The sequence below is a fragment of the Dama dama genome, chromosome 27, assembly GCF_033118175.1.
Source record: "Dama dama isolate Ldn47 chromosome 27, ASM3311817v1, whole genome shotgun sequence".
Classification (NCBI taxonomy): Eukaryota; Metazoa; Chordata; class Mammalia; order Artiodactyla; family Cervidae; genus Dama; species Dama dama.
In genome coordinates, this window is record NC_083707.1 from 3,071,796 (window position 1) to 3,096,132 (window position 24,337).

Below are 24,337 nucleotides of genomic sequence, written 5' to 3' on the forward strand. Positions count from 1 at the left end.
AGTGCCTTGCCATGCCTTTTGGGGCCACTGACTGGAAACTGTATCCTGGGAGAAAGCATATCCCGCTTGAGCTGGGGGCTTGCCAGGGAAGTGAGGAGGGGAGGTGATTTCTGTTAACACCTCAGCTCTCCTGGTGGCGTTCTGCCTGCGTCCCTGTTCTCTGAGCACCATCCACTCATGCACAGAGTGGGACCCAGTGGCCCAGGAGGAAGGTGTCACCTGAGTGGCTCTGTTTCAGGAGTAGGGTGCCAGCCCGCCCCTGTGCCTGGTCTAGATCAGTTTTTCTTGGAGGGAGTCCAGACCACTCTTCTTTCTTAGCTTATTTTAAAAATTATTCATCAAAAAATCTTTGACATAGGAATCCATAACGAAGTATAAGAAATGCTTGATTCATCTGATTACAGATCAGCGATCTGTACATTAAGCATCTCCTGTGTTCTTCTAATTTTTTCTGATGAAACTCTGCAAGTCTCACTTCATGCTTTCTGTATCTACCCAGTGTTATCCTCAACTGACATTTTTCTATATGTAATTTCCTGCTTTTTTCTCTCTGCCGCTTGTTTTAACTCACCACAACACATCAGTTACAGTTAGTGGGTAGATGGGTCATTAAATGTATTTTAAATTGCCCAGGATTCAAATGACGGCACCTCAAACTTAAAAGTTTGAAAGAACTATTTTTATCTTCAGTATTAGAGAATATATTCTCTAAAGTGAATATGTATGTCTGTATACAATTTGAAAGTGTACAGTGTATTGGTTTTTAGTACATTCACAGTGTTGTGCAGTGACCACCACCATCTCATTACAGAACATTTCCATCAGCCCAAAACAGACCTCACACCGCCCAGTTCCATTACCCTGAGCCCTGGTAACCACTGATCTGCTCTCTGCCTCTGTTTTGCTTATTCTGGACACGTCATGTGAGGGAATAATACAGCTTTCTGTGTCTGAATTCTTTCATTGAGCATGTATTTTCAAGATTCATCCTGATTGTAGCCTGTGTCAGTACTTAATTCTTTTTAAGGCTGAGTAATATTCCACTGTGTGGCTGGACCACATTTTGTTTATCCATGTGTCCAGTGATGGACATTTGGGTTGTTTTGGACAGTTGGGTTGTTTCTACCTTTTGGCTTGTTGTGAATAGTCCTGCTGTGAGTAATCATGGGAAGTTTTCACATGAACAAGAAGGTTTTCAGTTCTTTGGGGCATTTACATAGGAATAGAGTTGCTGGGCTGTGTGGTAACTCCATGTTTCATCATTTGAGGAACTGCTGGACCACATTTTAAAATGACTATACCATTTTACATTCCTATCAGCTGTGTATGAAGTTTCCAGTTTCTCTACATCCTCATCAAGACTTTCTATTGTCTTTTTCACTTTTGCCATCATAGCAACTGTGAAGTGATATCTCATTATGGTTTTGATTTGAGTTCCTTACAATTCGTGATGTTGAGCATCTTTTCATATGCTTGTTGGCCATTTGTGTATCTTTAGAGAAATATTTATTTGGGTCCTTATCATTTTTTAATTGGGTTGTTTGTCTTATTGTTGTAAATCATATATATTCAAAAGGAATGTTTACTTCTTCTCTTTTGGGAGTTGTAAGTGGTGCTTATTTTGTAGATTATCATGCTTTAGTGTCTTGCAGAGCCTTTCTTGGTCCTGTCCTCTCCAAGGGGACCAGGACATGTGTGTCTTCCCTGCAGCAGCCCTCATGCTTCCTCTCCCGGCCTCTGTGTACCGTCTGTGGTTGGACAACTCAGGTCCTCAGGAGCCCTTGGGTGCGGCCCCCCAGGGTTGCCTGGTCCTTGGCCCATGCACTGAGGATGTGTTGAGAGCATATCCCTTGGGGGTGTCCTTAGCTATCTGCAAGTCCAGGAGGCAGAGAGGTGGACGGGCTCCAGCAGTGTTCCCTCCTGGCTCTGTGACCTGGAGGAAGCCTGTCCGGAGGCAGCCAGGGGCTCTGTCGCGGGGTGTGGAGACCTTCAAGGATGCTGGTGGCGCCCGCTGCCCCGGGCTGTGACGGGGCAGAGTTGGGATGCTGGCAGTTCCCTCATATGAGGACATGGGGCCCATCCTTGCACCTGAGGGAGCCCGAGCGGCAGAGATGGTCAGCGAGACCCGGGAGGGCCTTAACTGGGAAGTCGGCCCAGATAACTGGCAGATAAAGCCACACCAGGTCTCATCCAGCCCACGTACAGCTCTTGAGACTCAGCCATGAGGGTAGGCTTCCCGAGACGGAGGGCCTGTCCCCCTGCCCTTGCTCCTCAGGCCCCTCCGAACTCCCTGTCCGCTCAAGCAGCTCTGTTTCCTTTTAGCAGCTTTACTGAGGTCTGATCAGCATGCAATAAGTGCATCAAAGTGTGAAACTCTGGTCAGTTTGGGCCTGTGTACAACCTTTGCCCAGACCAAGACAGTGAACGTGCTGGTCATCCCCCAGTTTTCCTCTTTGTGACCCCCTGCCTACCTAAACACTAATCTGCTTTCTGTCACAATTCATTTGCATTTACTAGAATTTAACACATTTCCTGGAATTTTACCAGAATTTGGAACCATCCAGTACATACTGTTTTGTCTGGTTTCTTTCACTGAGCATAATTGTTTTGAAATTTGTCCACAGTGTAGAGTGTATCAACAGTTTGTTCCTTTTTATTGTTGAGTTTTATGGTTATATTACAAGTTTTCTGTTTATTAATGGATTGATGGATATTTGGATCATTTCCAGTTTTTGATTGTTACAAATAAAACTGCTGTGAATGAACTCTCGTGTACAGGTCTTATATGAACATGTGCTTTCTTTTCTCTTGGGTATATACCTAGCAGTGGACTGGCTGGATCATATGGTAAGTGTATGTTTAATTTTTAAAGAAATTGTTGCACTGTCTTCCAAAGTGCTGTACCATTTTGCATTCCAACCAGCAGTGTGTGAATTCCAGTTGCTTTGCATCCTCATCAGTACTTTGTATGGACCTTTTTAAAAAAATTTTTTTCCATTCAGATAGGTCTGTGGTGGCATTTCATTGTTGTCTTACTTTGCATTTCACTAATGATGTCACATCTTTTCATGTGCTTGTTTGTCATCCTTATAATCTTCATTGGTGAAGTATCCAGGTTTTCTGTCCCTTTAAAGTTGTTCTTATTGAGTTGTGAGTTTTTAATATTTTAGATACAGGTCCTTTCATCAGATACATGGTTTGCAGTATCTTCTCCCTGTCTGTGCTTTGTCTTTTCATTCTTTTAGCAATTTCTTCTGACAAGAAAAAGTTTTTAATTTTTTATGAAGCCCAGCTTATTAGTTTGTTCTGTTGTTGATTGTGTTTTTGGTGTCAGATCTGAGGCATCTTTGTCAAACTCAAGGCCACAAAGGTTTCTCCCTGGTTTTTTTCCTGGTAGTTTTAGGTTTCACATTTAGATTTGTAATCTAATTAACTGTGAGTTACTTTTTGTTTCTGGTGTGAGGTATGGATTCAACTTTACTGCCTTTGCGTGTGGATGTCCAAAGACTGTCTTTTTCCTCCACTACATCACCTATGCATCTCTGTCAGAAGTCAGCTCTCTGTGTGTGGGTCTGTTTCTGGACTCTGTTCTGATGATTTATTTCTCGGTTCCTGTGCCAGCACCACACTGTCCTAATTACTGGCTTGGTACTGAGGTTGGGATCAGGTAGTGTTAGTCCTCCAGCTTTGTTCTCTGTTCTGTGTGCTTTGCATTTCCCCGTGGATTTTAGGGTTAATTTGTCACTTTCTACATAAAGCATGCTAGGACTTTGGTTGCGGTTATCTTGAATCTATAATCTGGGAAGACTAGTCATCAGTATGATTGTGCAGAGAGTGTTACCACAGCCACCCTGGGGCTGCTGTCCTTAGAAAGGCCTGCCTCCCCAGTGGGCCCCCGAGTGATGTCTGGGAATTTGGATTTTGGGAGACTTCCCGTTGTTCCCAGAATTGGCGAGAGGTGCTCTCTGTGCTTCAGTTGTCTAGACACCTGTTGTCTTTCTGGAAGTTTGGAATTTCAGTGTGTGTTAAGCGGAAGGTGTCATGTGACCAGCCCCCAGTAAAAACTCTGGGCACTGAGGCCTTGATGAGCTCCCCTGGTCACTGTCTGTTTCTGGAGGATAAAGCTCATGCGAGGGAGAGGCTCCTGGAAGCCATAGCTGGAGTCCTCTGGGCACTGCCCAGTTGCCTTTCCCTTCGTTGACTCAGCTGTGTGTCCTGTGGCTATGTGTCACAGCTGGGACTACGCCGGCATGCTGGGTGAGTCCCCCTGAAGATCACCAGACCCGTGGCTGGTCTTGGAGGCTTTGACACGACAGCATTGAGACTTCCAGCATAGGAGGTCTGTAGGCTCTCCTCTTACTTATGTCTTCTTTGGTTTCCCTCAGCAGTGTTTTGCAGTTTTCAGTGTACCCATCTTGCACGTTGTCAGATTTGTCTGACATTTCATATTTATATGGTATCATGTAAGGTATTGCTTTTAAACTTCAGTTTCTGATTGTTCACTGCTACTATGTAGAAATGCAATTTACTTTTATAAGTTGCTCTGATAGCCTGCAATCTTGCTGAGCTCATTTGTTTGTTTTCGTGGGCTTTAACGGGTTCCCTATATATTTGATAATAAGATCGTGTCATCTGCGAATATGGATCGTTTTACTTCTTCCTCTCCCCCCTTTTCTTGCCTGATTGCTCTGGATAGTGCCTCCAATACAGTGTTGATTAGAAGTGATGAGAGTGAACTTGCTTGCTTTGGTCCTGATCTTAGTGGAAACACATATATCTGTTTATACCCTGCCCACCTTAGTGTAATTGTTGTTAAATGGTTAACTTTACATGTGCTAAAACCCACTGCTACATTGTCCTTTGTTTAAATAGCCCCTGTGTGTGTGTATGTGTGCTAGCCGCTCAGTCATGTCTGACTCTTTGCAACCCCTTCGACTGTAGCGCACCAGTCTCCTCTGTCTATGGGATTTCCCAGGCCAGAATACTGGAGTGGGTTGCCTTTACCTTCTCCAGGGGATCTTCTCGACGCAGGGATAAAACCCAGGTCTCCTGCATTGCAGGAGGATTCTTTACCATCTGAGCCACCAGGGGAGCCTTATCTGTTAATAAGATTTAAATGATAAAAAAAAAATCATATATATTCACACACTTAGTTACCATTTCCTATGGTCATTGTTGATCAGATGTCAGACATTGTGAATTTTAGTTTGCTGAATGGTGGATGTTTTTGTGGGCTTTAGACATTCTTGAGGTTAATTCTGGGAAATGCAGCTGGTCATCTGCGGGGCTCTTGGTCTCCTTGATCTCATCACACTTTGCCTTCCTCTTTTGTCTTGGATATGTGATAAATATTGTTAAAATGCATGTGAAGGTTCTTTCTCCTTCCTCTCATGTTTCAATGATGTATCCTCTTGGAAGGGGCCAGCCACTCCCAGGTGCTAGTATGTTTTCCTGGAACGTCAGAAACAGTGGTCCGTGGAGCTCCTGAAAGAGACGTTTCTCTGCCTGAGATACAGCAGGGACAGGCTTCGGGAAGTGGGAGTTGGTTGTGACTTGTCCTCTTTCCCCCTGACCAGCTCTGATCCCGCCTCCTCATGCCCTTTCCTGTCCTCAGGGACGACACCCCTGCACCCCTAGAGAGGGCACGCAGCAGTCTCCAAGTGGTGCTGGCCTTGGAGGCACAAACCAGCCTCCTGGATCTTGTTCTTTGAGTGCTGTTTGTCAAACAAGCATTGAATTGGGCAGGTTTACTCCTTTATTGGAATTCATGCTTATTGATGATGATGTCTCATTACAATCATTAGGACCCTTTGAGAAAACACCCTTGAGTTATTCATTCAAACCATGTCTATTTGGTCCTGTGGCTCCTAACCGTAGAACTGTAGGCAAGTTGCATAACTGTTTCTAGGCCCCCCACCCCTACTCAGAGGCGGAGCCTGGTGATGCTGTGGGGCCACACCCAATGTCCCCTCCTGGTCCCGCCTGCCTCCCCCTGCCCTGCTTGCCCTCTTGCCTGGGCTGCCAGCTAGTTCCTGGGTGTGGTCCTCCGGTGGGCCTGGGCTTCAGCTGCAGAAGGCGAATTCTGGTTCTGCGTTGGAGTTGGGTTTACTGCTGGGGGTCGTCCCAGCAATCCTGGTGGTTGAGATGATCACACTGTCATCACAGCTGCAGCAGTGGGTGCTCAGGTGGTGGGACTGTTGGGCAATAATCTGAGAGCTGTGATGCCTGAGTTCCGTCTGGAGTGTGGAGTCTGACCCACAAGGTGAAGGTCTATAAACCCGAACAGCAGGAATCAGGCTCATTACTGCAGCTCATCACACAATTAGTCACCATAAAAAGATCCATGTTCTTGTCGCGTAGGTTCTTGCATTGTGTGTGCCTGTTTACTCATGTCTGACTCTTTGCCACCCCATGGACTGTAGGCCACCAGGCTCCTCTGTCCGTGGGATTCTCCAGGCAAGAATACTGGAGTGGGTTGCCATGCCCTTCTCCAGGGGATCTTCCTAACCCAGGAGTTGAACCTGAGTCTCCTGCATTGTAGGCAGCTCCTTTATCACTGAGCCACCAGGGTTGCCCCTCTTGAAGTGAATTATTTGGCTCTAATCCTTCGGAAGAGGCAGGTCTCTGAGCATTGAGTCCTGGGGGCTGGCATGTGCAGTGCATCCTGCCAGCATGAGGTTCCTCCTGAGTGACCTGGCTTGCCTGCTTCTGGGACCTCGAGGGTGCCAGGCTGATGGGAGGTGGCTGCTCCGTCTGTCGTGCTGGGGGCAGAAAGTGGGTGAGGGCTCATCTGACTATATGTTTCAAAAGGAATTCTTTAAATTTATCTGAGTCTTTGTTTTTTGTCACAAATGAGTTTAGTTACATAAAATGCAATTTCGTATTTTCTTTGTGTAAACATAGATCTTTTTGCAGATTTGGCAAATGGCAGCCATGTAACCGAGCTCTTTGGCAGGTGGTGGCCAGGCTCTGGGAACCTCACGCTCCCAGGGACGCCCTCTCCCCCGTTTTAACCCCATTGTTTGGTTTTCATGTTCCCCTGCATGTCTGTCACATGGATTCAGGGAGGGGTCCTGTCCTCAGTGTTCACTGAGGGAGGGGCTCGACAGGGTGCCGGTGCCACTGAGCACCTACAGGGTGACCTCTGCTCGTTTCTGGCATTTGTATGGATGAATTTTTTTGGCTAAAACAGCTTTGCTGAACCTGCCTGTGACACAGTGGGACAGGGACCAGCAGACTGGAGACAGTGACAGCCTGAAGGGAATAAGATGGGGGAGGTGGTCACATGGACCCTGCAGCCTGCCGGAGCCAGGGTGAACCCCGGGGCCCTCCCTGAGGGTGGGCGGACATGTGTGATGCCAGGCTTTTCTCTGGGCACCATTCTCCCGTCCAGGCTTGTGCCAACGTCCTGCAGCCCTAGGACTGGGGGACAGATATTTTTTCAAGTACCTGAGTATGCTAAGTCACGTCCTCCTCACATTGACCTCGACCTTCTCACCTGCGTCCTCCTCATGTTGACCTCGCCCTCCTCACCCACGTCCTTCTCACGCTGACCTTGCCCTCCTCACTCGCATCCTCCTCATGCTGACCTCACCCTCCGCTCTCGTATCCTCAACACGCTGACCTTGCCCTCCTCACTCGCGTCCTCCTCACACTGACCTTGACCTCCTCACCTGTGTCCTCTAACCACTGAACTTGCCCTCCTCACTCACGTCCTCCTCACGCTGACCTCGCCCTCCTCACTTGTGTCCTCCTCGCTTGCGTCCTCTTCACACTGACCTCGCCCTCCTCACTCGCGTCCTCTGCACACTGACCTTGCCCTCCCACTCGCGGCCTCCTCACGCTGACCTCGCCCTCCTCACCCGCGTCCTCCTCACGCTGACCTCGACCTCCTCACTTGCGTCCTCCACACACTGACCTCGCATCCTACTCACTCATGTCCTTCTCACACTGACCTTGACCTCCTCACCCATATCCTCCTCATGCTGACCTCGCCCTCCTCACTCGCATCCTCCTCACGCTGACTTCGCCCTCCTCACTCATGTCTTCCTCATGCTGAGCTCGCCCTCCTCACTCACATCCTCCTCACGCTGACCTCGCCCTCCTCACTCATGTCCTCCTCATGCTGAGCTCGCCCTCCTCGCTCACCCTCCTCGCTCACATCCGCCTCACGCTGACCTCGCCACCTTGCCGGTGTCCTCCTCACGCTGACCTCGCCCTCCTCTTTCACGTCTTCCTCACTCGCGTCCTCCTCACGCTGACCTTGCCCTCCTTACTCGTGTCCTCCTCACTCGTGTCCTCCTCACGCTGACCTCGCCCTCCTCTTTCACGTTTTCCTCACTTGCGTCCTCCTCACACTGACCTTGCCCTCCTTACTCGCATCCTCCTCACTCGCGTCCTCCTCACACTCACCTTGCCCTCCTTACTCGTGTCCTCCTCACTCGCGTTCTCCTCACGCTGACCTCACCCTCCTCTTTCATGTCTTCCTCACTCGCGTCCTCCTCACGCTCACCTTGCCCTCCTTACTTGTGTCCTCCTCACTCGTGTCCTCCTCACGCTGACCTCGCCCTCCTCTTTCATGTTTTCCTCACTCGCATCCTCCTCACTTGTGTTCTCCTCACGCTGACCTCGCCGTCCTCGCTCGCATCCTCCTCACGCTGACCTTGCCTTCCTTACTCGCGTTCTCCTCACTCGTGTCCTCTTCACGCTGACCTCGCCCTCCTCACTCGCGTCCTCCTCGTGCTGACCTCGCCCTCCTCTTTCACGTCCTCCTCACTCACGTCCTCCTCACGCTGACCTCACCCTCCTCACTCGCGTCCTCCTCATGCTGACCTTGCCCCCCTCTTTCATGTCCTTTTCACTCGCGTCCTCCTCACGCTGACTTCATCCTCCTCCCTCACGTCCTCCTCATGCTGACCTCGCCCTCCTCGCTTGCGTCCTCCTTACGCTGACCTCTCCCTCCTCGACCGCATCCTCCCCACGCTGGCCTCACCCTCGACCCCACTCCCGGTTCATGTCTCTCTCTTTTGCCCTAGACTTCGACCCACACCACTTCTGGCACTGGAGCAGCTTTGCGGACTATGTGCAATGTGTCCTGGCCTTCACTGGCGTGGCGGGCTACATCACCTACTTGTCCATTGACTCGGCCCTTTTTGTGGAGACCCTGGGCTTCCTGGCCGTGCTGACGGAGGCCATGCTGGGTGTGCCGCAGCTCTATCGCAACCACCGCCACCAGTCCACGGAGGGCATGAGGTAGGGGCAGAAATCAGATGTACAGGTATGGCTGCTTGGTGGTCAGTTCTGCTAGGAAAACTGCCAGTTCACGAGCAGTTTCGGTTTGCTCATTGGTCTCCTGACCTCTTGGTGTGCAAGCAGGTGAGTTTGTGTGCAGCAGGTGAGGGGAGGCCAAGAGCCTCCTGTGAAGCAGCTCACCGTGAGCCATGGATGGGGTGGGGGTCTACAGATGTCTCCAGAAGGCAGAAGGTTCAAGCCCTTTAATGCAGAGATGACACAGCAGATCCTTCCGCTTGACACCACCAGGAACAGGTCCAGGCACTTCCCGATGGAACAAAAACAGTTTATTTGCAATAACATCAGGAAGTGTAAAGTGCTTAGGAATTAACTTAACCAAGGAGGAGAAAGACCCATACAGTGAAAACTGCAGAGACACTGCCTCTCACACATTCAAACAGGGACTGTCAGAAGAACAGCAAGAGTTGGTGAGGATGTGCAAAAATTGGAATTCTTGTGTTCTGTTAGTGGGAAGCAAAATGGTGCAGCTTCTGTGGAAAACAGTGTGGCATTTCCTCAAAATATTAAAAATGGAGCTAATGTGTGCTAAGTTGCTTCAGTCATGTCTGACTCTTTGTGACCCCATGGACAGCAGCCCACCAGGCTCCTCTGTCCATGGGATTCTCAAGGCAAGAATACTGGAGTGGGTTGCCATGCCCTCCTCCAGGGGATCTTCCCAACCCAGGAATTGAACTGGAGTTTCTTATGTTTCCTGCATGTGACCCAGCAATTCTGCTTCTGGGTGTATAACCAAGAGAATTGAAGGCATGGTCTTGAACAGATATTGTAAGCCCATGTTCGTAACATAGCAACCACCCAAGTGTCCATCAGTGGTTGAATGGATAAGCAAAACGTGGTCCGTCCATACAGTGGAAAATTAATCAGTCTTAACAGGAAGGAAATTCTGACATGGGTTCCAGTAGGGAAATTTGAGGACACGATGCTCAGTGGAATAAGCCAATCACAAAGACAAAGACTATGTGATTGCACTTATATGAGCTTAGAGTCGTCAAATTCATAGAAGGTACCATGGTGGTTGCCAGGGGCTGGAGGAGGTGAGAAGGGGGAGTTATTATTTAGTGTTTATTTATCTATAGTGCTTTTGAGTGAGTGTCTCTCTGTACAGATTTTTTAGTGACTTGTCTAAGTAATATATTATGCGTATAGAACTTATCACATAATTGTGTCATCATTTTACCACGTTAGATGCAGGGTAGAAACTTTACCTCCCTTGATGATGTATTTAATACATTATATATTATATACATAAAATGTTCCCCTCCACTTATAATTTTCTTAAATATTTTCTCTATTTGTATTTAGAACATCAGATAATGTTATAATTTTTGCTTCAATCAGCATAATGCATAAAATTGAAGAGGAATATTGTATTTACCTTTATTTTTGCTTATGATATTCTGTCTTCCTTCCTACTCCAATATTCCTTTTCTTGTTTTTTTCTCCCTTGTTCTGAGAAATTTCTGAAACCAGCCTTTAAGGGTATCAGGTGATGGCAGGTTTTTTCACTTTCCCCTCACCTGAGAATGTCTTGATACCCTTTCATCTGAAGGATGTTTCTGCTAATGTAGTATCTGGTTTGATAGTTCTTTTCTTTTAGACCTTGAAAAATGTGCCGTTTCCTTCTGGTCTCCACGGCTTCTGATGAAAAAGCCATTGTCATTTTATTGTTTTCCCCTATTGTTGTTTAGTCACTAAGTCAGGTCCAACTCTGTGACCCCATGAACTGCAGCATGCCAGGCTTCCCTGCCCTTCATTGTCTCCTGGACTTTGCTCAAAGTCATGTCCATCGAGTCAGTGATGCCATCCAACCATTTCATCCTCTGTCGTCCCCTTCTCCTCCTGCCTTCAATCTTTCCCAGCATCAGGGTCTTTTCCAGTGAGTCAGCTCTTTACATCAGGTGTCCAAAGTATTGGAACTTCAGCTTCAGCATCAGTCCTTTAAGTGAATATTCAGGGTTGATTTCCTTTAGGATTGACTGGTTGGATCTCCTTGCAGTCCAAGGGACTCTCAAGAGTCTTCTCCCACACCACAGTTCTAAAGCATCGATTCTTTGACACTCAGTCTTCTGTATGGCCCACCTCTCACATCTGTACATGACTACTGGAAAACCACAGCTTAACCATGTTTCAACTTGCCAGCTCATCCGCTTGACTGATGACCTTGAGGACATGGACTGCATCCCATTCATTTCTTTCCCCAACATGACACAGTGTTTGGAAAATTACAGCAGTTCAGTAAATATTTATTGAATGAACTAATGAAGGACTGAAATAGTTGATTCTCTATGTCACTTTTGGGAAATAGGAGAACCCTTGGGGATGCATTTATGAACATGGAAAATTTACCACTGTGGGTACCTAGCCAATTGGGCTAATTCTTGGAGAATTTGTGCACAGTGGCGAAAGTTGCAAAAGGCCCCGGTGGGTACCACGTCCCTGGTGGGGCTGCAGTGACTCATCCAGCTAAGGTGATGTTGGAAAGATGCCTGGCCGGACCGCAGAGGTTGGGGTTACTCTGCAGAAGTGCAGCCACGGGTGTGGCCATCCCACTTCTGGCCTCGGTGGGGTGGGGGTGTGACCACGGGAGTGACAGGATGAGCAGAAGTTCCTGGCACTTGGAGGGGAGCCTGGGGAGCTGTGTGGGGGCGAGCAGTGCTGTCTGAGGAGGTCTTGACTTTAGGACGTGAGGGATGCATGTGGTCTTGTGCTCTGCGACCACAAGCCCCTCTCCCCTGGTGCCTCCTCACCTGACTCCACCTACCCACCTCCACAGGGTGCTGGTGTGATGGGTTGGGGTGTGGGGTATGAGGGTCAGGGTGCTGGTATGAGGGGGTTGAGGTGCTGATGTGAGGGTCAGTGTGCTGGTGTGAGGGGGTCGGGGTGTGGGGTGTGAGGGGTCGGGGTGGTGGTCTGAGGGGGTCGGGGTGCAGGGTGTGAGGGGTCGGGGTACTGATGTGAGGGGGCGGGGTGTGGGGTGTGAGGGGTCAGAGTGCTGGTGTGAGGGGTCGGGATGTGGGGTGTGAGGGGTTGGGGTGTGGGATATGAGGGGTCGGGGTGCTGGTGTGAGGAGGTTGGAGTGAGGGGTGTGAGGGGTCAGGGTGCTGGGGTGAGGGGTCGGGGTGGTGGGGTGAGGGGCTGGGGTGGTGGGGTGAGGGGGTTGGGGTGCGGGGTGTGAGGGGTCGGGCTGCTGGTGTGAGGGGTCAGGGTGTGGGGTGTGAGGGGTCAGAGTGCTGGTGTGATGGGTCAGGGTGCTGGGGTATGAGGGGCGGGGTGCTGGGGTCTGAGGGGTTGGGATGTGGGGTGTGAGGGGGTCGGGGTGTGGGATGTGAGGGGTTGGGGTGCTGGTGTGAGGGGTCAGGGTGCTGGTGTGAGGTGGTTGGGTTGCTGGGGTGTGAGGGGTTGGGGTGTGGGCTGTGAGAGGTCAGGGTGCTGGGGCAAGGGGTCAGTGTGAGGGGTCTGAGGGGTCGGGGTGCTGCAGTGAGGGGTTGGTGTGAGGGGTCTGAGGGGTCGGGGTGCTGCGGTGAGGGGTCGTGTGGGGGTGTGAGGGGTCGGGCTGTGGGTGTGAAGGGTCGGGGTGCTGGTATGAGGGGTCAGGGTGCTGGTGTGAGGGGTCGGGGTGCTGGGGTGAGGGGTCGGGGTGCGGGTGTGAGGGGTCAGTATGAGGGGTGTGAGGGGTCGGGGTGCTGGTGTGAGGGGTCGGGGTGCTGGTATGAGGGGTCGGTGTGCAGGTGTGAGGAGTCGGGGTATGGGATATGAGGGGTCGGGGTGCTGGGGTGAGGGGTCGGGGTGCGGGTGTGAGGGGTCGGGGTGCTGGGGTGAGGGGTCAGTATGAGGGGTGTGAGGGGTCGGGGTGCTGGTGTGAGGGGTCGGGGTGCTGGTATGAGGGGTCGGTATGCAGGTGTGAGGAGTCGGGGTATGGGATATGAGGGGTCAGGGTGCTGGCGTGAAGGCGATGTTGGGGTGCAGGTGTGAGGACACAGAGGCAGAGCGTTTCCCTGGGGCGGCAGGCAGCGGGGTGTGAGAAGGCCCGGAGGTGCCGCAGCCCCAGCCTCGCGTTGGGTAGAGACCCGGCCGTCAGCCGGCGGGTCCTGAGCAGGCCCCGAGCCCGCGGAGGAGGCCGGTGTCTGCTCCAGACATGCGTCACTGCTCCAGTTGGCTCCGCCTGCAGGGTCCTCTCCAGACCGCGCTCGTCCTCGTTAAGGAGACTGACTTGATGACAAGCAGCTGCCGGCCCGAAAGCCGGCTCTGGGGGCGGCGTGATGAGGATGGATGGTTCTGCGAGCCCAGGGCGGTCAGGCTCCGGGGGGTCTGCAGGGCTGGTCCTGGGGCCATCCTGCACTGCTGCCCACGCCCCCTGCCAGCTGATGGTGCAGGTGATGCGGGGCCGTGCCAGTGACAGGCGGCAATGGGGCCCCAGGCTCAGGGCAGGGGTGTGCTTCTTGTTCCTGGGCATCGAGCTGGGGTCCATGCAGGGTGACCTTGCTCTGTGTGCTTTTAAAGGCCCAGCACCCGGGGACAGAGGAGCCTGGTGGGCTACAGTCCACGGGGTCACAAGAGAGTCAGAAATGACAACTGAACAACTCTCTTTCTTAGTGAGTGAGCAGGCTGAGTGCTTGGAGAGAAACTGCAGGCGTGGAGCCTCGTGCAGTTTTGTTTTCTGTAAAATTAGTTCTTCTTCACAGAAGTCTGTGTAAGAGAACCTCTAAGATGAAGGGATGTTCATGTGACAGTGGATCAAATCTGAATCCGCTGTGTTAAACAGGCCGCTCCAGTGTCTGCTTCTCTCAGCCCAGCTCACGGGCACCTGGGCTCTGTGTGTCCTCTCGGGGGTCTTCCCTCAGCCCCAGCCTGGTCTCTGCTCTGTCCCTGACAAAGTTGTCACACTGTCCCCAGGGCAGGGGCCTTCTTTCCTTGCTCAGTGCAGTGTCCCCAGCACCCAGAACAGCTTGGCTGTCGAAGGTCAGTGAGTCTGACTCCATGATCCTGAGAAGGAGACTCCAGGTGTCCCTGTACAGCTGAGGCTGGTCTGACCTGTGCCCCCAGGGCCAGCGCCCTGTGCCTGTGGGTTCAGGGAGCCTGAGCCGTGGTGGCTGGGGTTCCCTGAGTGTCCAGCCCGACACTTTGCAGCCGGACTCCTGGCAGGCAGATGGCTGGCTCCCAGGCGGAAGCGAGGAGGGTGGGGTTGTGAGGGAAGTGCCCCTCGCCTGTCCACACCCCAGCCTGGAGGAGAGAAGGCGGCATGCTGGGTGTGCGTGTGGTGGCCCGGTTCAGCCTGAAACCAGAACCTACCCCAGCCCGCAACACCGTGGCCAGTGGACAGCCCCACTGGCGAGGACACAGGAGCCCCCTGAGGTTGGCTCCTCCTGTCCAGAGCTCAGGACCAGAGCCCTCCCGCCCTCCGCAGTGTCCACGCCTGGACTCAGGACTTGGGCTCAGGGCTGCCCTGCCCCCGTCCCCACTGCCCAGCAGCTGCACCACATGGACTGACTTGAGCATCCTCAGGTGTCCCCCAGGGAGGTTTCTGTTTCACCCCCAAGATGGAGCAGCCCTGGACCTGCTGGGACTCAGGACTCTTGAAGCCCTGCAGTCAAGGCCAGCTCTGATCTGCTGTGGGACACTCAGCTTCAGACCATCAGGAGGTGTAAGAGGGGAGGGGTTGTGAGGTCCTGCTCAAAGTCCAGCTTCGCCTGTCTCCCAGGGGACCTGCCCAGAGGGTGTGCACCCACGCACACAGGTGTGCACCCACACTCATGCACACAGACACATGCACACATTCACACACGTGCACACACATATTCATACACACACACTCACATGCATGCTTTTGCTGCTTCTACCTTGGAGGAAATGCAGGAGGTACTTTCGAATGATTTCCCTTTACAGAATGTTAAGCGATAGTTGGAATGGTGCTTCTGAACCAGTAATAGAAAGTGACGCAGCTTTGAAATAAGGTCTCTAATGAGTGCTGCAGCCCTGAAAGGCAGCTTGTGAGCCAAGTTCCTTCCTCTTTCCTCCGCGTTTTGCTGCATTAGAAGATGTTCCCCAACAAGTAATTACTGGAGAGCCTGGGGGCGGGTGAAGGGGGCCAATGTGGGGAAAACCAGCGGTGGATCCAGTTATGACCGAGGAGAGGGAGGGGCAGGCGGGAAGCCTGCAGTTGGGGGCGGTGTTCAGAGAAAATGCTGGCCCTGGCCACGGGGGCCGAGGGGGCCCCAGGAGGAGGTCACGTGTGTGGTATTGTGAGGCGAGGATGCTTCTGGGAGCAGCAGTTCGGGCCAGCTGCTGGCTCGTCCCAGCCAGGACACGCCTGGCTTTGACAGCAGTGTCCAGCATCCAGTGTCTGGGAAGTGCTCACCTGGTCCGGCTCCAGACCTGCCCTCGAGCCTGGGGCCTTAGCTGCTTGGGAATCAGGGCAGCGTCTCCCCAGGGCCACGTGTGTGTTACTCCCAGCCCCCACCCATCATCCTCTGTGTCGTCCTTGACACGTGGTGAGCCTGCCATCGTGAGTGGAGGTGCCGTGCATGATGCCCATTAGAGTGCACCTGTGGGTGTGTACACACAGGCACACCTCTACCACAGTGCACACCACACTTGCACACCCAGGGGCCAGTCAGGAGACGAGGAGGGCTGGAACTTACAAAGTCCAACCAAAGCCCTGGAACTTACAAAGATAACTTCATGGAGTGGTAACTTGTCACACCATCACCCATTTAAAGTACCCCATCCAGTGGATTGTAGTGCATTCACAGAGCTGTGCAGCCATCACCAGTCTAATTTTAGGACGTTTCGTCACCTGAAAAGCAGTCTTGTGCCCGCTGGTGATCGCTCCCCACTGCCCCCGCCTCGGCCAGGCCTTGGAACCACTGATCTGCTTTCTGTCTCCACGGCTGTCTGTTCCAGACACATCAGAGAAATGGAATGACACAGCACGTGGCCCTCTCTGCTGCTTTCACTCTCCGTGACGCTCCCAAGGCCGTCCACAGTGAGCAGCCAGTGTCCATCCTTCCTGAGTGACAGTCACTGTGCTCACAGGTCAAGCTCTGCTGATCTCCTCTTCAGTTGCTGGACGTCTGGGTGGGTTGCCGTCTTCTTGGCTACTGTGAGCAGGGTTGCTGTGAACAGCAGTGTTGTCTGTGTGCCAGTTTCTGTGTGGACGTGTGTTCCTCTGTCTTGGACACACTTAGGAGTGGAGCTGGGGAGTCGCGGCCGTGCCATTTTACGTTCTCGCTGGAGGTGCGGGATTCTGGCCTTTGCACAGCCTCACCAGCACTTGTTACCTTTTGATCTTGTGGGTGTGAAGTCGGGTTTCCTGTGGCTTTGATTTGCATTTTCCTGATGACTGATGACATCAAATACCTTTTCCTGTGATTATTGGTCGTTTGTGTATCTCTTTAGAGAAAGGTCTGTTCAGACTTTTGCCCATGTAAAAATTGATTGCTTGTCTTTTCTTATTGACTGGTAGAGATCTTTAAATATTCTTATTGGTTTGCATACATCTTCTCCATTGCAGGCCATCTTTTCACACTGCAGCACAAAAGATTTGAATTTTGATGAAGTATATATTTTTTTTAAACAAATTTCTATGCTTTTGGTGTCACACCCAAGAAACCTTGTGACCCATGGTCACAAAGACCTACTCCTGTGTTCTGGGTAGGTTTTGAATTTTGGGAGAGCTTTGGATGGGCAGGAAGGAGGGGAGGTGTGGGCGCAGGCTCGGAGGTAAGAGTGAGGAGTGGCAGGCAGGTGTGTGGGCTCCGGTGGGGCCGGCGCAGGTGCAGGAGTGAGGCTTCTTGCCATGTGGGCGCTGGCTGGGGAGAGGCATTCTGGTTGTCTGGATGGGGCAGGGGCGAGGTGAGAAGTATTTTAGGAATAGTCATCAGGCTGCTCGGTTTGGGAGGAAAAATGCTGGCGCCAAGAATGAAGTAACAGGAGCTTGGGTTAAACTCATGGGGAGGGTCAGGCACAGGATGCAGCAGCTGGAGTTGGGGCCGGGGTGAGGAGGAAACTAGAGAAAGGAATCAGCTCCCGGGCCGCCCACCTGGCCCATCCCCAGCTGAAGAACGCAGCCTGGGGACAGTCCCCGCCTGCCCAGACTGGCTCCCACAGCTTCTCCCTGCCCTGAGCTCCCTGTGCCATCCAAACCCCAGGCTGGCGGCCCTCAGTCGAGGAGGGGTCTTCTTGGAGACCCCGCCATGTGCAGCGGACACGCTCCAGCCTTGGTACACATGAGGACGTCCCTGGCCTGCTGGACGGTGGTAACTGGGCCTCAGGGCTCGCCCACCTGATAGCTGTTGAGGGTAACAGGTGGCCTGACACCATAGGGGAGAATGGGTCTGGGCCTGTGCACACGCCCACAGGGTGCAGGGTCCAGGGTGACCAGGGGGTTCGGAACATGAGCTTGAATGTCCAGAGTGTCCACACCTGGCACACGGGCTCCCATGGCTCAGGGTGGCACTTGGGCTGGCAGGAACAGTTTGATTAAACATTTGCCCTGAGCCCTCAATACGCGGGGCTGGTTGTGGGGCCTTCGAAGGCTGTCGGATTCCTGCTTCTGGGGCGAGAGCCAACTGAGGGCCAAGGCCAGGGAGAGGCATCTGGGCAGCTAAAAATGTCCGTGAGTGTCAGGCAGAGCCCAGCTCTCGGTGTTGACCTCACGTCTCCACTTGCTAGGGTGAAGGTACACCTGTGCCTTCAGGCCCAGAGGGACACCAGCTGGGACGGGCTCAGCTGTGCCTTCTGCCACGCCTCCACAGCCCTTCCCATGCTGCGAGGCATTGGCTGTGTGTCCTTGGGTGAGTCACCCAACCTCTTTGTGCCTCAGCGCCTCCTCTCTAAAAGGGGCACTGCACAGGCCACCATGTGGTGTCTGTTTTTGAAGGGAGGGTCCTTGGGTCTTCTGTTAAGCTCTGGTGTCTCTGGGGGAGACTGTGTCTTAGCTCTTAATTCTGTAGAATGGAACTAGAGTCATTTATGACATTGGTTCTCTTCCCATCTTCACGGCCATTTGCAGAAATTGTGGTTGCTTGTTGGAGCTTCTCCTGGAAATGCTTGGTCTGTGGGTGTGGGTTTCCTTTGAAATGGAAGTGCTCTGAGCTGGAGAGCTGTGAGCAGCCTCGCTGCAGGCCGGCATCTCTGCCGCTCTGGTCTGCCACGATGCCCGCAACCTCCTGGGGCCGCCCAGCCACACTGGTGCCCAGTCCCCGGTACACGGTGCTCCCGCCGCAGCTGTGGACATGGTCTCATCCCAGCGGTCACTCTGGTGCATTCGCCCACCACATTGTGTTCATCCCCCTGCCTCTGCACTTTCCCCAGGGTTCGACGTGTGCAGGTTGACCCCAGCCGCTGCCAGGCGGTCCCTGTGCCCCCACCTGCTGTTCCTTCCAAACACCGCTGTGGGGGTCCCACCCAGTCCCCTCCGTGTCCATGATGTAGAGTCACCTGCAGGCCACTTGTTACTTCCCTCTCAAGTTCTGAGTTGGTGCACCAGAGCAGGACAGAATTTGGATGGAGAGAGGGGCACAAGTTTGTGGGGAAAGATGCCACATAGAAGAGAGGACAGCAACAAGACACCCTCCCTCCTGGTCCTCAGCCTCCGGCCAGGGCCCACTAGGTCTCATCCACAGGGACCAGTCAGCAGAGGCCAGCACTCTCAGGATGGATGCTCCCCAGGCTACCAATCTCAGGTCTTTTCACACCAGGCCCATGTCTCCCTTGAGTGCACCTACAGACAGGACCAGATGGATGGAGCAGCCCTGGGTGCAGGAGCGGGCGGACTGTGGGAGGACGTATTCCATGAATGACAGGACACATCTTGTTTTCCCACATCTGTCAGTCTGGACTCCTGCACAGCCCCAAGCCCAGAAAGGTGCACGGGGCAGAAAGCTTCCTGTCTCAGGCGTGGAAAGGGGTTCCCCCAGGACCTTTGGGGCAGACCACCACTCAAGTCCCACGCTGGCCACTGACTGCTGGCCATGCTGTGCAGATCTGAGTGGTTTTGAAAACTGAACTGAATTCAGCCATAGTCCCCAAATACCAGCCACAGCTTGCAGCTTGAACTTAACCATGTCAGATTCCTGCTGGAACAAAAAAAACAACATTCTCCACAGGATTGCAGCAAGACAGAGTCTCCTTATGTAGTGTTAAAAACCTCCAGGATGTAAACCAAAACTACTCACCATGAAGACTAGGAAAATCTCAACAACTCTCAAAAGAAAAGACAACAGACAACAAAGAATCGACACAGGGACTGGAGTTACCAGATTTTAAAGGCACTGGTGTAACTATTCTCTAAAGAGCAATAGCAGATACTCTTGAAATCAATGCAAAGATAGACCATCACAGGAGAGAAATAAATGCTATGAGAGAAATAACTAAAAATTTTAAAATTGAAAAATACGGTAGCTGAACAGAAAACATACTTCATTAGTTCATTAGTAGAATGGAGATGACAAATGACAAATCAATGAACTTGAAGATTGATACAAATCATCCATTCTGAACAACAGGAAAAAAAAAAATTGGGGAAAAAGGGAGAATAGACTCAGGGACAGCAGCAGATGTTTAACATTTGTGTCACCCGAGATGCAGAAGAGGCGAGAGTGGTGCAGAAGAGTTGAAGAAATGATGTCTGAAAACTTCCCAAATTTGGCGCAAGATCCATGTACGGATTTAAGATACTCAGCAAGTCCCAAATGTGCATTCTATCACAGACTCTGAAACCAAAGTCAAATGTCAAAAGCTGCCAGAGAAAAAGGACTGATGATGTGTAGTAATCCTGCTGTTTAAATGCAGAGTTATATCAGCTAACTGAAAACCAAAGTCTTTAAACACTGTGTGAGCCCAGATGACAAGCCAGCAAGAGTTGCAGGGCTGTTTGGACGCAGACGCCTGGCGGCAGGGTAGATGGGGGCTGGGCTCAGAGCCCCAGCCTGAACCATTCTCCTGAGTAAGGATCCTGGAAGCTCTAGCTTTCAAGAGTGCAGGTCGGGGGAACTGTCCACTTTCTGCCCTGCTTCTGTGTGATCTGTCTGATGCTCCAGTGGGCAGAGCTGGGGATGTGGGGATCACTGCCCTGGACACGGGTCATGGCCCCTCGCCTGGCTTTACTGATAAGAACCAGCCTGGGGTCAGAGGCCTCCCAACCCCAGGTGGATGGGGCCACTTCAGGAGCGCAGAGCGCCTGCCCTGCCCTTGGCACAGACGGCTCAGACCTGCATCCTGTCCCTGGAGTCCTCCCAGCTGACAGGCAGCTGCCCCCACAACTGTAGCCTGGCTTAATCAGCCACATAAGGTTCGCCTGCTGTGGAAATGGGTCTGATTTAAACATTTTATGCAGGAAAACAATGTGCTGGTACTTGTGCCTGGCCAGCCAGCTGTTAGACGTGGAGAGGTGTGTGCAGACGCGAGCGGTCAGAGATGCATGTCTGCTCCGAGGACTGGTCTGAGACTCCTGGAGCGACACTGATGACTGGAAGGGGGTCCCCCTCAGGCTGTCTTGGGAGTGAGGAGCCTGGCTGAGCAGGAGTTACCAAGAGAGGCCCCTGGTTTCCTGCTCAGTGCCCTGGGTGCAGGCCAGTTCTGGTGCTGTGAGCTTGGCTGGTGGGACACGGTATGACAGGCCTCTCCCACCTGAGGCCATAGCAGGTCAGCTTAGGGCCACACAGCCTGCTGTGCCTGCAGCCAGGACGGGACATTTGTGAGCCCACATGGGCTTGGCCCTGCGGCACCCTTCTCTGCCCCGCAGACCTGAGGCTTCTCCTGCCCGAGGGCCTTCCTGTCCCTGCGGCCATGCACGTGGCGACTTCATGGCCAGGACAGGAGCGTGGGCCAGGGTCTGGCATGTCCCCTGACTGACCCCTGGATTAAGTCCCTTGACCTCCGGTCTGTGACCCCTGGGTTAAGACCCTTGACCCTGCTGTGTGACCCCTAACCGTGGTCTGTGACCCCTGACCCCGGTCTGTGACCCCTGACCGCTTCTGTGTCTCCGCAGCATCAAGATGGTCTTCATGTGGACGAGTGGAGACACCTTCAAGACGGCCTACTTCCTGCTGAACGGGGCGCCCCTGCAGTTCTCGGTGTGTGGGCTGCTGCAGGTGCTGGTGGACCTGGCCATCCTGGGGCAGGCCTACGTGTTCACCCGCCACCCACTGAAGCCAGCCCCCCACGCGGCCCACCCCACCAGCGCAAAGGCTCTTTGAGGTGGCCGGGAGGATGAGGACGTGGGACCGAAGCTTCTGGCCCGACCACCTATGCTCCACGTGGGCAGCAGAGGCCACAGCCCCGAGACGGGTCCGGCAGTGGGGGACTCGCCTGGCCTCCGGCTCTTGGGCATGGCAGGGCCCAGGGGCCAACGCTGCACTCTGCCGCCCAGGACTCCACGAGCAGGTCTCCCCAGGCGGGGCTGCCGCGCTCTTACGCTGACAGAAAATAGGCCTCTCTTCCACTTCAGCTCAGGACACCACTGGCCAGAGCCTGGGGCAAGCTCACAGCCCCGGGCGGCAGTCCTGCACCCCGTGGGACCCAGGACCTCCGGGAACCTCCATGTCTCCGGCCCCGGGCCCCTGACGTGGCGGGTGGGGGGCCCTGCAGCCAGGCCGGGGGTCTCAGGATGGGTGAGATGTGGCAGGAGTGAGAAACAGCACCTGGGAGCCTCGGTCCCCGCCAGAGAGGCCCGCGGTCTCAGGCCAGCCGGGGTGACGCACCGCAGGGTCAGGCTGGGCCACGTGGGACGCCGGGCTCTGGATTCCTAACCTTAGGGTGGCACCTTTCCAGGCCCTAGTGGCCTCGCTGCTCCACCGGCCCTTCCTGGTGAGGCTGCTGTGGACCCAGTCACGTCCGGCAGAGCTGTGGCCGGCATGGGCCCGGGGTGTTGGGAGGGGGCCTGGGTGCTGGTGGGCTTGGGGTACGCCCGGGAAGGCTAGGGGCTCGGGTCCAGGACTGGGCTGCCCCAGGCATCCATTCCCTCTGGGAACCGTGCCCTTTTCAGACGCAGCCCAAGGCATCCATCTTCCAGGCCTGGAGGCACCTGCGGGTCAGGGCAGGGGGCGGCGGAGCAGGCTTCCCCAGGCTGCCCCCACCTTCTGCGTGGCCCTCCGCGTCCCCTGTGTCTGACGTTGGCCCTCTTCAGTCTACATGGGCACCTCAGTCTCCCGGGTGAGTGTTCTAGATACTTCTGCAGGCTTTCCGCAGGCACTTCCCCTCCTGCTGGGCGGAGGGCCTGTGGCATCCATGCTCCCCGGGCCACTGCCAGAGTGCCCGTGTTCGTGCGGTCGGTGGAATGCGTGCGAAGCCGACTCCTCCTCCTGACTTTTCCTCAAAAGCTCCTGAATGTTTGAGGATCCCGTGCAGATCTCTGGCCTGCAAGATGCTCTGAAAATCTTTATTTTTTAAAATGAAGGGAGATGTCTGTCGCCGGGTGCAGTGGTGCCCTGCGTGCCCCGTGTGGGAGCCCCACAGTCCTGTCAGGGTGACTTTAACTCAATAAACTGCTCGCGGATCCAGTGTGGCTTTGTGAGTGGAGTCGGAGCGCGGCCCAGGGCAGAGTCAAGGGCCCGTCTATCCTTCACCTCAGAGGATCCAGGGAAGTGCTGGGCCGGCACCCCGCCCTGGGGACAGCGCTACCTGTGACACCGGGGTCTCCCCTCAGGCTCCCGGGGGACAGTGCTGCCTGTGACATGTGGGTCACCCCTCAGGCCCCCGGGGAACAGCGCTGCCGGTGACACCGGGGTCGCCCCTCAGGCCCCCAGGGGACAGCACTGCCTGTGACACCGGGGTCGCCCCTCAGATCCCTGGGGGACAGTGCTGCCTGTGACACCGGGGTCGCCCCTCAGATCCCTGGGGGACAGTGCTGCCTGTGACACTGGGGTCGCCCCTCAGATCCCTGGGGGACAGTGCTGCCTGTGACACCGGGGTCGCCCCTCAGATCCCGGGGGACAGTGCTGCCTGTGACACCGGGGTCGCCCCTCAGATCCCGGGGGACAGTGCTGCCTGTGACACCAGGGTCGCCCCTCAGATCCCTGGGGGACAGTGCTGCCTGTGACACGTGGGTCACCCCTCAGATCCCTGGGGGACAGCGCTGCCTGTGACACCAGGGTCGCTCCTCAGATCCCTGGGGACAGTGCTGCCTGTGACACTGGGGTCACCCCTCAGATCCCTGGGGGACAGTGCTGCCTGTGACACTGGGGTCGCCCCTCAGATCCCGGGGGACAGTGCTGCCTGTGACACCAGGGTCGCCCCTCAGATCCCTGGGGGACAGTGCTGCCTGTGACACTGGGGTCACCCCTCAGATCCCGGGGGACAGTGCTGCCTGTGACACGTGGGTCACCCCTCAGATCCCTGGGGGACAGCGCTGCCTGTGACACCAGGGTCGCTCCTCAGATCCCTGGGGACAGTGCTGCCTGTGACACTGGGGTCACCCCTCAGATCCCTGGGGGACAGTGCTGCCTGTGACACCAGGGTCGCCCCTCAGATCCCGGGGGAAAGTGCTGCCTGTGACACCAGGGTCGCCCCTCAGATCCCTGGGGGACAGCGCTGCCTGTGACACCAGGGTCGCCCCTCAGATCCCTGGGGGACAGCGCTGCCTGTGACACCAGGGTCGCCCCTCAGATCCCTGGGGGACAGCGCTGCCTGTGACACCAGGGTTGCCCCTCAGATCCCTGGGGGACAGCGCTGCCTGTGACACCAGGGTCGCCCCTCAGATCCCTGGGGGACAGCGCTGCCTGTGACACCGGGGTCACCCCTCAGATCCCGGGGGACAGTGCTGCCTGTGACACTGGGGTCGCCCCTCAGATCCCTGGGGGACAGCACTGCCTGTGACACCAGGGTCACCCCTCAGATCCCTGGGGGACAGTGCTGCCTGTGACACCAGGGTCGCCCCTCAGATCCCTGGGGGACAGTGCTGCCTGTGACACCGGGGTCGCCCCTCAGATCCCTGGGGAACAGTGCTACCTGTGACACCGGGGTCACCCCTCAGATCCCTGGGGGACAGTGCTGCCTGTGACACCGGGGTCGCCCCTCAGATCCCTGG

At 54.3% G+C, this 24,337-nt stretch overlaps 1 protein-coding gene across 3 annotated transcripts in view; it reads left to right on the forward strand.

Annotated features, from left to right (window-relative positions):
* The window catches only part of SLC66A2 (solute carrier family 66 member 2), a 42,135-nt gene extending 19,324 nt beyond the window's left edge, over nucleotides 1–22,811 (forward strand). For 2 of the 3 annotated variants that reach the window (XM_061131206.1, XM_061131208.1), the window contains 2 exons: nucleotides 9,036–9,252; nucleotides 21,302–22,811. In XM_061131206.1, coding sequence (XP_060987189.1) covers nucleotides 9,036–9,252; nucleotides 21,302–21,509 — 425 coding nt within the window. In that variant the 3' untranslated portion in view covers nucleotides 21,510–22,811. The remainder of the gene's footprint in view (nucleotides 1–9,035; nucleotides 9,253–21,301) is intronic. The other variant, XM_061131209.1, reaches the window with a different exon arrangement.
* Nucleotides 22,812–24,337: the final 1,526 nt, after the last annotated feature.